Here is a 15,683-nt window from a genome sequence, read left to right on the forward strand (position 1 = left end):
ATCTACATCGTCAACTTAAAATGACATGACTCACCCGTTTTCACAGATATTACGACCACAGTTGCATGTGTTGGTAGATGCTGTGTTTAGTGTTTTCTATGAAACCTTGAGCTGGATCTAATCTGTTGTGTCTGTATCTTTCTGGAAGGGAGTGAGGAATACAACCAGATGAAGGACACGGAGACAGAAAACAAACAAGTGCAAATGTGTTTGCTGATAACCCTGATGCTTTCTGTCCACTCATCAAAATGAAACATTTCTCTTGCAGAAGGAACCAAAACCACAGAAAAGGAAACAGCTCCTGTGTGAACTCCTTCCCTGCCACCAAAAGTTGTTGGTGTGAGCATATCAAGGGCAGTGTCATGTGATTTGGAAAGACTTCAGAGCTTAGGGCACTTTGTGGTCAGTTCAGAGTTGATTGGGTGATCTAATCACGGATTCAGACCAAGGCTGAGACATGCGGATTCTGGGGAGCTGTGTTCTCTTCTGGTTACTCACAGGTAAGAAGTAAAAATTAAATATTTTATTAGGACGAAGAACTGAAATATTCCTTTATCCTTTTCAGGTTATGTGTCTGCAAACACCATAATAACCACAGTGGGATCCGACGTTACGCTACACTGCAACTATGATGCTAAATACTACGGCCGCCTGTTTGTGTGCTGGGGCCGGGGAGACATCCCAAACAGCGGCTGTGCCAACGAGGTGATCAGATCAGACGGAACCAAAGTGACCGGCAGGTTGTCGGAACGGTACCACCTTATCGGGGACCTCGGAGAGGGTGATGTGTCTCTGACCATCACTCAGGTTCAGGAGGGCGACTCGGGCGTTTACGGCTGTCGGGTGGAAATACCAGGCTGGTTCAATGATCACAAACATCAGACAACTCTCAGAGTAAATCCAGGTACCCCTACTGAAAATGTGTCAAATATTTGAAAAAGTAAAGATTGAAGTTTGAAAACTCCAAAAGGATCATTGAAAAGATTAATTTTAATGTTATCTGTTAATCCAGCATCATGAAAGTTTGTTTTTCTGACTTTTTTTAGGGCGCCCACTTCCCCTGAAGGTTGAAACAAGAGAAGTGAAGGAGAGAACTCTGACCGTTCGTTGGACGGCTCCATTTGATGGTGGCAGACCCATCACAACCTACATCATCGAAATAAAAAACAAATATGGTAAGTTTAAAACAGGCTGGTGATCATTTTCCACTTTGTAATGTGCATTAGTTCTTTAATTGGCTGACTGATTGCCTGGTAGAGCACACTTTACTCCTTATTAAGGGGCTTGCCGACCAGGGCGACGGTGGCACAGGAGTTAAGTGCTCTCCCCTTAATCGGAAGTTTGCAGGTTCGAGCCCCCCTAAGTCTGTCGCTGTCGTTGTGTCCTTGGGCAAGACACTTAATCCCCCTTGCCTGCTGGTGGTGGTCGGAGGGACCGGTGGCGCCAGTGCTCGGCAGCCTCATCTCTGTCAGTGCGAACCCAGGGCAGCTGTAGCTGCATCGTAGCTCATCGCCACCAGTGTGTGAATGTGTGTGTGAATGGGTGAATGACTGATTGTGTTGTAAGGCGCCTTGGGGGGTTCCAGGACTCTAGATGGCACTATATCAAATACAGGCCATTTACCATTTATGCACTGACCAAATTCTTTATTATTATTATTATTATTATTATTATTATTATTATTATTATTATGTTATTCGGTAGAACGAAAGTGTGTACCCTTGTAAATCATACATCAAATCGACCGGCTCGGTTGGGGAAGTGTGATTTTACTTATTTTAACATTTTGAGTTGTATGTCAACATAATTTGTGCAAAATGTACTTTATTTGTACAGCTCGAATGGCTAAAACCCCTATAAATCTTACATCAAATCTTACACCAAATCGACCGGCTCGATTTGGGGAAGGGTGCCTTTAGCTTTTATAGCATTTTGAATTGTCATGGCAAAGTATTTGCATAAAACTACAATTTTTGTACCCGCAGGGAATGCTATTGACTCCTGTATTATCTATGATGCTGTCCATATGATCATGTAATCTCATGTTGCACAGAGCAGGTGTCTTTTTTCTCTCCCTTGGGTCTGTTTATGAGCTGATAAAGGCATTTCTCGCCTGTTTTGGGGGTGCTGAAGCACTACCCCTTAATTCAACCCCAGCACCCCTAAAGTTTAACATTTGTTTTAATGTTTGTGGTTTGTGGTTATTTTTAGCACATTAGTAATATATAAAACCTTACAAAATGTCTAAATGTTATGTTTTTAAAAGAAAAATACAGCTAATGTCCCCTGTCTCATTCATCCTGCTCACCTTTCCCAGGCTCTGAACCTGGGCCTTCCTCAGTGGCTGCTATGCTGCCGTTACCGTGACCGAGGTTCCTGCTTTCTGTGGGACAGTCCTGAATTTCCATTACTTTCCACCTTTCCTGCTAATTGAGACTCCGTCTGGCATTTTTGAAAAAAGCAGCTGTCACTTAAGCTAGGAGGCGGGACATTGACGCAGGTCCGGAGCGCGAAGCCAAACCAAAAGGAAACAAAAAGTGGTCCTGGACTAATGGGAGCTGGTCATGAAATGGTGTCACAATTAAGACTGAAGGGCTAAAGCTGTTCTCTGTGTCACAAACCAGGTTCCTCCGTAATCAGACAGGTTGGTGCTAAAGAATAGCTTGGCCAGCCAGGCTCCTCCTCTGTTTAATTCTGCACAGAGAGAGTCTGGTAACTCACAGGCAGAGAGGCACATGAGGGGCGGGACTAGGCAGCTCAAAAATAACCAATCAGAAAAAAGACGGAAATGCCGATTGTACCGCGCAATGTTGTCTTTTAGCTGTAGTCAAAAAGGTGTTTGGCAATGGCGCAAACATCATTTTTAGAAGAAAGGGTTTTAGCGCTTCTACTTGTTGTGGTTTTAAAGACGTGTCCAAGTCATTTAGAACAGAGGAAAGAGCTGCAACAAACTCAGCTTCAGTCACCATGTTCGACAAACTCGGCGTTATGGTGTGTGACGTATGCTACTCAGTGCTGATTGGTTAGAATTCTCATGGGGTGGGCTTACTTGAATAGGAGAGTTTCCAGACTCTTTCTCTGTGCAGAATTAAACAGAGGAGGAGTCTGGCAGGCCAGGCTAAAGAAGTCCAAAGAAGATTCTAGCACAGGCAAGGCGGTTGTGTTGTTTCATAACCAAACCCTTTTGAACAACGTGAAAGAAAAGTTGAAACAATCTAATTAAAACCTTGATTATTTATTCTGAGACTTCTGGGAAAAAGAATCATAACATTAAATCAGTGGTTTTTGTTTTCTCTCCCCTAAATATCTATCTATATTGTTTTGTTAGGTTTTAAATTTAAGAAAAAAACTTAGCAAAAAAGTTTGGATTTGTGTTTTTAATGGGATGTTGATATTAGTGGAAAATTTGGTGAAAATAAGTATAGATTGATCTAAAACTATTATTGGTAATTTTAGCGTCATTCTGTTGTGGAATTTCAGACAAAGCTAAAAGCTTGGCTTCAAATTGAATATTCCAAATATTAAAGGGCAATTCCAACCAATGTTTCCACTCACTGAGCATCTTGTTTAACCCGGACCAGTAGTTTCCAACAAGGGGTCCGTGATCCACCAAAGAGGTCCCCACAAAATGTGTGAGGATCTAAGCGACATGGATTTTTATCTTGAGAGGGTCTACTTTCTCTGCTGACACGGACAACGCACAGCAGCAAAATGAACCGTGGACCCTCCATCTGCTGATACATTTTAACATCCTTAATGGTGGATTTACAAGTTTACCCATTTATTATCTTCCAGTCATTAGTCATTTATATTTCAGTATTGTAGTAACTTATAGTAAATTAAGTAAGTTTAGTTAAGAGGGGAACCCATTTTTCTCGCATTCTTTACTGTAAAAAGCTACAAAATATTTATTTTTCTTGGTAGTTAGTTACTTTTATAATCTTGTAACTCAGTAAGTAACAGATCTACTTTTTTGACAAAATAATCCGTAACTATAACTAATTACTTACTAGGACAACGGTGGCACAGGAGTTAAGTGCTCGCCCCATAATCGGAAGGTTGCAGGTTCGAGCCCCGGTCAGTCTGTCGCTGCCGTTGTGTCCTTGGGCAAGACACTTAACCCACCTTGCCTGCTGGTGGTGGTCGGAGGGATCGGTGGCGCCAGTGTTCGGCAGCCTCGCCTCTGTCAGTGCGTCCCAGGGCAGCTGTGGCTACATTGTAGCTCATCCCCACCAGTGTGTAAATATGTCTGTGAATGGGTGAATGACTGATTGAGTTGTAAAGCGCCTTGGGGGGTTCTAGGACTCTAGAAGGCGCTATATCAAATACAGGCCATTTTACTTTTTGAACGTAATGTTCCCAACACTGAGTAATATAAAATCAACATCCAACATTTATTACTGGAAGTTTAGGATTCTGTATAGTTTTTTTTTCAGCAGCAGAGCTCCATGCTTCATCACATTTCTGAAATGAGGCCATTCAAACCATTGAACAAACCAGCCAAGCATGTTACTTCAAGTTATTTTTAATATTGATCTTATTTCATTGATACTTGATATAGTTTTTAAACCATAACAAGTTTAAGTTGTTCATTTAAAAACAATAATTTAAATATATTAAACAACCAGTTAAAAGGAATGCAGGAGATAACATCTACTCACTAAAATCTTTCTGTGGAAGACCCTCAGACCAACCCCCCCCCCCCCCCCCCCCCCCCACACACACACACACACACACGCTAGTGTTTGTTTATGCGCTCACCGTATTAATAATTAAGTAAAGTGCGGCATTGTGCTGCTTTTGGATGTAATTTCCGAGTGCAACAAGGGGAGTGAAGTGAGTTTACACAGATTTCCAACTAGCAGGAGGAGGACAAAGCAGTGGGAAGATGCCTTTGGACGGACACAACTTCCCAAAGATCCACGGCTGTGTTCCCAGTATTTTTCTCTTGATGTGTTTGAGGCTTATAGTCGACCACAACTACTTAAAGAGCTCACCAGAACGATATCAAACATGATTTCCTTCTTTTTGGTTTAATGGCAGATTGCATAAACAAACTGTGACCTGAAGTCTTGAGGGATCGTGTGATCTCGCTTGTCCAGCGAAGAGCACAGTGAGGAAGCCATGCCGCTGCCAAGACTCTGACGGTGTGAAAAGGACCGCTTTGAAGTTCGCGAGTTAACCGTTCCGCTTCTGTTTCGCGCCGCCGATGCTTCCAATGTGAAACCGGCATAAATCATCTCCATTCATTTACAAGTCAGTGGTCATGAGCCTGACTCTGGTAGAGAAACAAATGCCTTAAAGCTACATGTGCAAAAACAACTTAGATGTTTTGTTTAAAAGTGGTTCATTAAAATATTCAGCAGGAGTGGTCAAAAGCAGCAATTTATAAACCAAACCAGTAAATACCAGTCTGCATGACGAGTATCTGAGGAGACATGTGGCCAACTCAGATGCTCAGAAACTTAACGTCTAAAGCCCTTCATGTCCTATCTCCTGTTATCCTTTACTGCTCCACAATCATCTGTTCTCAAGTTTCTGGTTCACATCTAGAGTAGACAAGACACCAAACAGTGTTCTTTAGATCAGGGCAGGGACGGGGCATCAGAGGGGATGGGGGGCAGCGGGCCCCTGGCCCGGGCTTAGAAAGGGCATGCCCTTGCAATGAGGTGGATGAGAGGAAAGGTGCCTCTAACACAAACAAAGGATGCTGGAGAAGACAAGCACTTCCATAACTTCTGTTCAGAGGAGAATGGGCTCTAATCTTCATAATTTTTTATTATTAACTAACTGATTGAATAAACATCTGCGTAATCTCTAAACTACACAGTGTACTGTCCCTCCCTCCCCCCTTGGTGCACTCCATGAACAATCTGCCGCTGCATGATGATAATGTATGTAACACAAATCTTCATGAAGCCCTCCTGAAGAAAGTATTTTAGTAGCCTCCTTTCTTTCTGAAACATGGAGGGGGGCAGCGGTCCTAGAACACACCAGCCAATCTGGTGTTTTCCAGAATTCACAGATGGCCAGTCTGCCCCTATTGGAACAACATATTAGGTCAGTAAACCAGCACTGAAGGCCCAGTTCCCAAATGCACGGCCCGCCGCTGCTAAAATCATGTTTTCAGGACCTTTATTATTTGGACAAAGGATCCGGTCATTTGCTCCACCTCGGCCCGGTTCTGACTTTTTCCGCTAGTGGATCAGGGATTCCCAATGTGTAGAGCTGCTTCTAGGGGTGCTCGAGGTGAAAAATGTAATAAACAGTAAAGATGTATAAATAAACATTTCCTTTGTAAATTTTAAAATAGTTACAATAACAATTATAGTTACTATTCAAAATAGCCTTCATCTTAAAATGAAGTGTAGAAGAAATTATTTTTCTTCTTCTACACACTGTATGTGCGCTCTTAGCTTGTGGCCTCTATACTCATTTTCACAAATATACTCAATTGGCTGAAATCAGGGAAAGTGTCAGGTGAGACATCGAAGTCAAAGTTAATGATAAAGGAGGAGAGGGACCAAGAGAGTGATGAATCAGAGGTAACAGTGGAGAGAATTACAAATCCGGGAGAAGAAAAAGAGCGGGAGTAGAAAAGGTTTGAGCCGGAGGAAACAGCTAAGGAGGGAAGGAGATGGCCAAGGCCAACGAGGTGAAGAGGGCAGACACCAGACGGGGAAACAAAGAAGGAAATATGATGAAAATTATTTGGGTCTGTACTTCACTTGGATTGGTGAAGCAGACTGCCCAAATCCGTGGTGTGCGGTGAGGTTCTAGCAAACAGCTGCCTGAAGCCAAGATGCAGGCCCACCCGCCGTGTTATTATGGGTAAGTATTTGGCCAAACAAATACATTTCTACTGCCTTTCAATGCTAAAAAAAGGCACTTTTTTGAAGGTGTGGGGGATGGGTGCATCAACAAGGTCGGGACATAGAAGGGGGTGCAGGGCTCAATACGTTTGGGAACAGCTGATTTAGATCGTTGAGCATATGTAATGTCTGTCCCTAAGCATCCTGGGATACAGCCATAAGAACTGAGGTGACCCAACCTCAGCTGACTCAGGTGACTCTGGTGGATCTGCGTCCCTACAAGACCTACAACCTTCGCATGTTTGCTGCCAATAGCGTGGGAACAAGTGAAACCAGTAACGTTCTCACCATCACAACAAAGGAAGGAGGTATAGATTCTTGCTCTTTGAGACATCTGGAGCTAAGAAATGACTCCGTTTGACGTAAAATTTGATTTCACTGCAGTACCAGAGGGCCCTCCCTTCGATGTGCAGCTTCAGGCTCTCAGCTCTGACAGCATCAGTGTCACCTGGAAGGTAATGCCTCCGTCTGCTTCGTAACACACAGCCGCAATCTGACTTAACTAACTGCGTTCTCCTGCTCAGCCTCCGAAGACGGATCTCAGGAACGGCGTCCTGAGGAGTTACACCATCAGCTACAGGGAGGATGAGGGGAACCAGTTCAAGAGGTGGCAGCATGTCTCTGTGACGGCCACGCGTGAGGTGGAGAGCTTCACTCTGACCAACCTGAAGCCCTCCACCTGGTACAGCGTACGCCTCCAGGCCAAAACCAGCGCAGGGACAGGACCCGCTTCAGACTCCCCTCGCTGCTCCACTCTGGATGAAGGTGCGCAGTAACATCCAGTAAAATACGTTTATTTACTCATCGTTTAACTTCAGTTTGATTGATTTGATTTAAAGTTCCAGAAACAACAGCAGCATCCAGTACCGTAACTTCCTCTTCCTCTTCTTCTGCTGCTGCTGCTGCTGCTACAACTCGGACACATCACACCAGTCTCACACCAGGTTTGTGTTATTTGTCCCATGAAAATGACATTTGTCTTCAGAGCTGTTTATAGTAAAGGATCTAATAACTAACTTCTCTACCCTTCTCCAAGTTCACACAGCTTTAACAGCTCAGATGGTCCCAACATCCACAGCGTGGGAAGAAACCACTTCAACCCTCACTTTGGGTGTGTTTTGGAATTTGTTCATGAATTTAAAATCTGAATGATAAGATTGGTGACCGGACGTCTGTGCGCCTCTCAGTGCCTCCTGATCCACCCGTTATTGAGCTGAAGGAAGTGAAGGACAATGCTATTTCTCTTTTCTGGACTCCTGGGTTTGAAGGAGACAGCCCCACTACTGGATACTTCCTGGAGTATAAAGCAGCCAATGGTGAGAGAAAAGTCTGACTGAATGGTCCTCTCCATCAAACTTCATCGAGTAAAACCCTTTGTTCTCCTCCACAGCCTCGTGGGATTACACCGAGAGTGTTGTAGATTTCAGCCCCAACGAGACGGACGCCACAATAATAGAGATAAATCCTTCAACCTACAACATCCGCATGTTTGCCAAAAGCAGTGTGGGCACCAGTAAAGCCAGTAATGTCCTTACTGTGACCACTGGAGGAACAGGTATTGTTCCACGTAGACGTTTAGATTCTCCAGGAACAAAAACGGTTTCATAAATTCAGGTTTAATAGAACACCATCACAGTTCCTGTGTTTGGGTACATGCATTGCTTCATTGGGAAGAGAGTTTTTAAAACTTCCTTCTGCGTGATTTTTTCATTTGGTCGTGTCTGACAGATCGTGAGAGGGAAAATCTCATTCCTACATTTCCGAATGACTCTGAATCTGTTGTAAGTATCAGACCGGAGCTGTCAGAGTTTAGGGTGTTTTGGATTTCATCACGCGTGACTTGTCCTCTCTGCTAGATGACTGCTGAGAACACGCAAGGCGTTCCCACAGCTGCCATCGTCGTTCCAATTGTTGTGGTCCCGCTGATCGGCACAGTAATGCTTCTGATACTTCGACGTGAGTGTGGCGGCACCTTTTCTTCCTCCTGACAGAAATGTCATGCAACATTTGATAATATTCTTCTCTGTTTAAAGGAATGAAACACAGGAATGGTCATCTAAACGTGTGAGTGTTTTGGGCAAAAATAACGACACTGAGCCCACCGGGGCAGGTTTTACTGCGCTTTTACTGAGACTTCCCTCTCTTATCTGAAGGTGGATGAGCCGCACAGCCTTACGATACAAAGGATCAGATTCTCTGCAAGAGCTGTGAACTCTGACCTGCGTCTGCATTTGGTCACTCTGAAAGGACCCCCCCACCCACCCACCCCCCCACCCCTCCCCACACACACACAAGCCTGGTTTTAAAAATACAAAAAAAAATCTTAGTTGTTTCACATTAGGAGCAAAATTGAATGTATTCATGTGCCACCCGTAAATGTGGCTGATTAACTAAGCAAAGGAACTTTGTCTTTGACAGTTTTCAGGCACACAGTTTTATTTTATTTTTACCTTGGTTGTATTACAGGTTTTCTAAAATTCACCAACCCGTGCTTTTATTCTGAAAAACTGCAACAACATAATATATCTTGCAGTTTTATTTTTGCTATTAATTAAGTGTTATTCATTCCAGACAAAATACCCTGGGGGGTGTGTGTGTGTGTGTGTGGGGGGGGGGGGGGGGGGGGGGGGGTTACCCATCAGGGGGAAACTAACAGATTTCAGTGAAAAATAAAAATGACATTTTGTGTTTTTCCCTGTTGTGACTTGACTTCATGGATCCAGTTTTGGCAATAAAAGTTTCCACTTGTTGAAATTGATTAAAGAGAAATTTGCTCAATTTGTGTCAACAAAACCCTTTTGATTTTCACTAGAATATTCCTGTTGTGTTAAATCGCCTAATTCTATCTTTTAAACTTTTATAAATAAAAGAAAACTGAACAAATCAGCTTAGATTTTCCCACTAGATTTATAAATTTACATCAGAACATTAAATATGTGTCACAAAATAAATAATTTTCTCTCAGACTTTCTGTGCTTGATATGTCTGACACAGTGACATCTACTGGAAATGTTAAATATCCTTATCATTGGACAACACGGGAACATGTGTTCGTTGAGCTCAAACTGTACATATTTCTAATAAAATAAAGCACACCAGTAGATTTAACACAAGCACTTTAAGTGAAACATTATTGAGATTTTCTTTTTTTTTCTCTCCTAGAATAAAGACTGTGTTGGTTCTCCGTCAGCTGTAGGAGCTCTGTGTGTTCTAATGGTCGCTGGGACTTATGTGGGGTTTTTTGTGGGATAAAATAAAGATTTAGGCTTTCTTTATAGAATTCTGCATGAGCAAAATAAAATAAAAGTTGTTTTACTAACTCAACAACCGTGATAAAACAATAAAACGTCAGCTTTTCTCTTCTCATGACAAAAGAGTAAAATCACCATAAGTTTTCAAGTCCTTGTAGAGGAAATGCTACTTTTGCAAGAAAGAAGCACTGAGACAAATCAGAAATAATTAAATGGATAAAAACATTGGTGGCTCTCTGCTTAAGACAAGAAGAACCAACTAAAGTGACAAGCAAGTTTTTTTTATAAACAGGATAAACTTCTGTTTAAATTCATTCATTCATCCGTTTTCAGCCGCTTATCCGGGGTGGGGTCGTGGGGGCAGCAGCCTAAGCCGAGAGGCCCAGACTCAACTCTGACTACTAGGGCTAGCTCCTCCAGGGGAATCCCAAGGTGTTCCCTGGCCAGACGAGAGACATAGTCCCTCCAGCGTGTCCCTTTAGGTCTTCACCCGGTTGGACGTGCTTGAAAAACCTCATCATGGAGGCGTTCAGGAGGCATCCTCCCAGATGACCGAGCTTCTCACCCTATCTCTAAGAGAGAGCACAGACACCCTGCAGAGAAAACTCATTTCGTATCCGCAATCTCGTTCTTTGGGTCACTAACCAAAGCTCATGGCCATAGGTGAGGGTAGGAATGTAGATCGACCGGTAAATCAAGATCTTTACCTTCTGGCTCAGCTCTCTTCACCACGACAGATGAGTACCACGCCTGCATCACTGCAGATGCAGCACCAATCCGCCTATCGATCGCCCAATCCATCTTTCCCTCACTCGTGAACAAGACCCCAGGATACTTAAACTCCTCCACTTGGGACAGGACTTCGTCCCTGATTCGGATAAGTCATCCTACCCTTTTCTGATTCAAGACCAGATTCAAGAGGAGCTGATTCTCATCATTTGGCAAGTTGGGATCTGGTCACCCTAGCCGAGGCATTCCTTAAATTTGAAGCAGGTAAGCGGTAGTCTAATGCTATTGGTTAGCTCTGGTCGGTGCTCAGTTTCCTATTGCACGGAGCTCTGAGGGGCAGGGGGTGTGCTTAGAAAAATAATGTATCGCTTACATTTTATCACAGTACATGATAAGATAATCACTTTTACAGAATTCTGAAAAAGCAAACTATTGATGAAAGTCTAAAACAATCTACTGACTAAAACACCTGGTAAAAACTTACATTAAAAAGCTTTACCGCAACGAAGGTGTTTAAAACCGATGTCAGTAAAATTGCACCAAGCAAAGTTAACCTTTAAAACAAACTGCACACAAAAAGATCCCTCTGGATCATACCAGAGTTTAAACTAAAAAGTAAAAACTCATCCAAACGAAAGGGGTTGAAACCAAACAAAACCTGGAGGACAGCAGAACCAGGCACGTGCAGAGGGGGGGGGGGAAGGGTACTTGAGACCCTGCCCCTTTTGTCCCATGTGCCCAAAGTGCCCTTTTTGAGGTTTAATGATTTTTTTATATGTTTATTTATTTATTTATTTATTTATTTTAAAAGAATTTTCTGTTTGTGCTCCCTCAACAATAACAAAAATAATACTTCATAAAATTTCTGTTTAATAAAGTTATATAGCTGGCGTGAGTCACGTGGCCACCTTCCCTTCCTGACGCCAGAGCGCACAGCCGGTCAGCACCCACGTTTCCTTCATGGCTGAGGGAGCGGTGCAGAGCTTTTAGGACATACATATTGATTGGGAGAAACGGACTAACACCGGTACCCAGCCACAGACACACACCCAGCTAGTAATATATCACACACACTTAGTGCCACAAAACAACGTAATAATGTACAAAATAATCTAATAACTATGTATAGTAGTGTGCATCCTACTTACCGATTCTGAACCTCAGTAGCTTTAGGATTAACCAAAAACATTCTGTACATAAGTACTTGTACGAAAATATTTTTTCAATCTTAAATATTGGGAATTTGCCAATAAAATGTTGTTGTTGTTAACTAGGTGCCGCAAAGTTGCATTCCTATCGCTGCTGCGTGTCACGTGACTGGGGTCTCACACAGCCCTGCTTCTTGTTTACAGACTCACTTCCTGGTTCGCAGACTGATAAAACTTGAACAAATTTAAAATTTAGCTACCTTTTGTGAAAGGAAATAAGAAAAATACTAAAGGTAACATCCGTCACAAGTTTTGTGTTACTAAATATTCAGTCCATGTCTGTAAATTCTGTCCAGCGTTTTAGGGAACATAGTTTTGTTTTAGATTTTAAGGTTTCTCAGCCCTTCTGGTGGGTTTTATAGTTCATTAATACTATGCATATTCTCAAAATGTTGGAGTTTATATTTGCTCTCTTTTTGAATGCATTGTATTAAAAAACATTATGTTTTAAAGATGTACATTTTAAAAAAAACTACTGTTTTCACAGCAAACTTATTTTATCAGTACAGTTCTCTGTTTTGCGCAAAGTAGATAGTAAAACTGAATGAAAGCATAAACATATTGTTTTATTCTTTATTTTTATTATAATAACTAAAGCACTATGATTAAAATATTATGGACATATTCTGGATCAGCATCATGAAGCAAATTTGTGGCCAAAATATATACAGTTAGTTTTCTGGAAAAGGAATTAAATGTCCCAGTATGTGTATGTGATCCTCCGGATCGAAAGGAGCCAGTTGAGGTGGTTTGGGCATCTGGTCAGGATGCCTCCTGGACGCCTCCCCGGGGAGGTGTTTCGGGCATGTCCTGCCGGTAGAAGGCCCCCGGGTCAACCCAGGACACGTTGGAGAGGTTACATCTCCAATCTGGTCCGGGAACGCCTTGGGGTCCTGCTGGAGGAGCTGGTGGAGCTGGCCGGGGAGAGGACGGCCTGGAGCTCCCTAGTTGGGATGCTGCCCCCGCGACCCGGACCCGGATAAGCGGAGGAAAACGACGACGACGACGACGACGACGACGACGAGTATGTGTATATATGAGTTTTATATGCATCAAAAAATATTTGTAAATTAATTATGATATATCATTGTACAGACATGCGTCGTAAGGAGAGGAGGCGGAAGCAGCGACAGAAAGAGCTACGTGAGGCAGCTAAAGGCAGTGGGTCCCTCACCAGCTGGATAAAAACCAGTACAGGTAAGTTGCATCACAGCAACAAGTGTAGAAACAATAATATACACAACTGCAATGCTTTGATGCCAGAACATGTTTTTGTTAGACTCTTGATCATGGATTAGGTGCAAGACCTGTTTAATGTGAATAACTACATAATTCATTCATACAATAGCTAATTTTGCCTTGTTCTCAGATGGACAGCAAGTTGAGAGTGACAGATCACATGAGGAGATTGAAGACACACACACACACACACACACACACACACACACACACACACACACACACACACACACACACACACACACACACACACACACACACACACACACACACACACACACACACACACACACAACTCTTTCTGTTTATATTTCTGTCACATTCTTATCTCTGACATAAACTCCTCTATTATCCACTAATGTTTAGATTTCCATTTATTCACCACATGTTTTGTCTCAGATATTTCTGTCTTACAGTTCTAAGAGTTTTCCCCAATATTTGCCATTTTTTTATGATCTTACATAAATTTTGTAATTGACTAACATTCCTCCTTTGTTTGTTTTACTACCTACAGTCTGAGATCAACACAGCCTTGCCCTCCAGCATCATCAGCAGCAGCAAGAGGAGCAACCCTGCAACAGCTACATTGTACCCCATCATCAGGTAAAATAGGACAGCAATAGATCAGGAGGTGGAGCAGGTTGTCCAGTAATCGGAAGGTTGCAGGTTTGATCCTGACTTCAATCAGAGATTGATGCTGTTGTGTCCTTGGGCAAGACACTTAACCTGCTTTGCCTGCTGGTGGTGGTCGGAGGGACTGGTGGCGCCTGTGCTCAGCAGCTTCACCTCTGTCAGTGCGCTCCAGAGCAGCTATGGCTACATCATAGCTCATCACTATCAGTGTGTTAATGTGTGTGTGTGAATGACTGATTGTGTTGTAATGTGCCTTGGGGGGTTGTAGAACCCTAAGAAGGCATTATACAAATACAGACCATTTACCAAAACAAGTTACTTTTGCTTTACATTGTCCTTATGGTGTATATAATGATTCACTTCCATTTTGAATTTCTAATAAATATGATTTGTTATTCAGCCGGGTGTACTGTGGTTATGTCATGGTGTTAGAAAATATTATTCTGTGTGCCCCTTTTTAAATTTGAGCACCCGCCCCTTCAAAGGTCTCTGCACAGCCCTGGAGCCCTGCACTGCTGCCTCCCAGACTTCTTCTTCTCATGGTGTTTAATGGCGGTTGGCAAACAACGAATGGTGCATTACCGCCACCAACTAGTGTGGAGTGTGGTCCGGAACAGCGTACTCAAAACAAAACCAAACAAGGAAAAAAAAAAAAAAAAAAAACTCAAAGTGTCCCAAACACCCTTATCTCTCTCAAAAACCGAAATAAAATCTGAAAACAGTCACTCCTTGAATTTTGTCTCAATAAATCAACAAGATCCAGTTTCACTTTCATCTGACTAAAAGTGTGAACCATTGTCCTTCTTTCCACCTGATATTTCTGGCCTCCCGGACTGCTGAAGGCACAGCCTTTTTATACAGGTGTTGGCTCATCAGGAAGATTCAGCTCAGCTGTGCTCCTCAGCAGCCGGGAGAGAGGAGGAGGAGGGCTCCTGCTCTTCACTGGCCAGACTGGCAACCGTATCAACAGTGTCCCTCCCTCCATCCATCTGTCAGCTAAAGTTATATCTAGGTAAATAAAGTCTTATTTAAACTGCTTTTTTCATTCAGTCTGAAGAGGCATCGCCCATCCAACCGTCACATCAAATCAGCATGATCGACTCCAGCTGTTGGCAAAAAAAAAAGCTTTGAGACCTTATGAGGTTATTAATGAAGATAGACATATTTAAGCATTCCTTCAGTTTACAGGGCAGAGACAGACACATCAGAAGAATTCAGAGATGCAGACGACGGTTTCAGGGCTGATTCCAGTTTCTGATTCTTCTATAACTCTGATGTCAATTTGTCCCAGAGGACTTGAACTGACAAAATACTCTTCCCACCCAGCTCTGTGCCTGTTTAACCTGATGCCTTCAGCCAAGCACTACAGGTCAGTGAAAGCCTTCACCTTCAGGAGGAAAAACAGGTTTTCTCCATCGGCCATAGGAGCTGTAAAGCGGTGCCATTACCACCAATGAATGCCATTTATTCACGTATTACAACACTTTATATCAGTCAATTAGAAAGTTTATATAAGTTGTTGATTACACTGATGTGTAGTGGAAAGAAGCATCCGCAAGTTCAATGCATGCCATACAATGACAGTAAGAAACTGTTCTATTCTGCAAGTGACAACACATGTAGATCTGTGAATAAAATAAATCTCATTGAATCTAACTGAAAAAAAAAATATTACAAAACAAGTACAAAAGTTAAACAACAGCTAGAGTTTTAAATCAAGTCTCCACTCTTTACATTTGAAAACGTACATT

General features: G+C 42.6%; 1 protein-coding gene across 2 annotated transcripts; it reads left to right on the forward strand.

Moving 5' to 3' along the window:
• Positions 1-313: 313 nt before the first annotated feature.
• On the forward strand, positions 314-9,163 carry LOC107375468 (cell adhesion molecule DSCAML1). Of its 2 annotated transcripts, none has more exons than XM_015944023.3 (14): positions 314-500; positions 566-904; positions 1,047-1,175; positions 7,013-7,180; positions 7,257-7,327; positions 7,397-7,637; positions 7,718-7,816; positions 7,909-7,983; positions 8,060-8,188; positions 8,263-8,427; positions 8,601-8,653; positions 8,729-8,828; positions 8,906-8,936; positions 9,026-9,163. In XM_015944023.3, exons 1-14 carry the CDS (start codon positions 458-460, stop codon positions 9,081-9,083), a joined length of 1,701 nt encoding a protein of 566 aa, XP_015799509.3. In that variant the 5' UTR covers positions 314-457; the 3' UTR covers positions 9,084-9,163. The 2 variants fall into 2 exon arrangements, with proteins under 2 accessions (XP_015799509.3, XP_015799502.3); XM_015944016.3 differs by having other exon boundaries at positions 7,712-7,816; positions 9,026-9,162.
• The last annotated feature ends 6,520 nt before the right edge of the window (positions 9,164-15,683 follow it).

This window comes from Nothobranchius furzeri, chromosome 1 (assembly GCF_043380555.1).
Source record: "Nothobranchius furzeri strain GRZ-AD chromosome 1, NfurGRZ-RIMD1, whole genome shotgun sequence".
Taxonomy (NCBI): domain Eukaryota; kingdom Metazoa; phylum Chordata; class Actinopteri; order Cyprinodontiformes; family Nothobranchiidae; genus Nothobranchius; species Nothobranchius furzeri.

Bases quoted from the DNA above. Each gene is read 5' to 3' on its own strand.
- LOC107375468 (XM_015944016.3), top strand. From the start codon at position 458: ATGCGGATTCTGGGGAGCTGTGTTCTCTTCTGGTTACTCACAG. The intron at 1,176-7,012 runs GTAAGTTTAAAA...TCTGTCCCTAAG, and splicing joins CGAAATAAAAAACAAATATG to CATCCTGGGATACAGCCATA. The intron at 7,328-7,396 runs GTAATGCCTCCG...TCTCCTGCTCAG, and splicing joins GCATCAGTGTCACCTGGAAG to CCTCCGAAGACGGATCTCAG.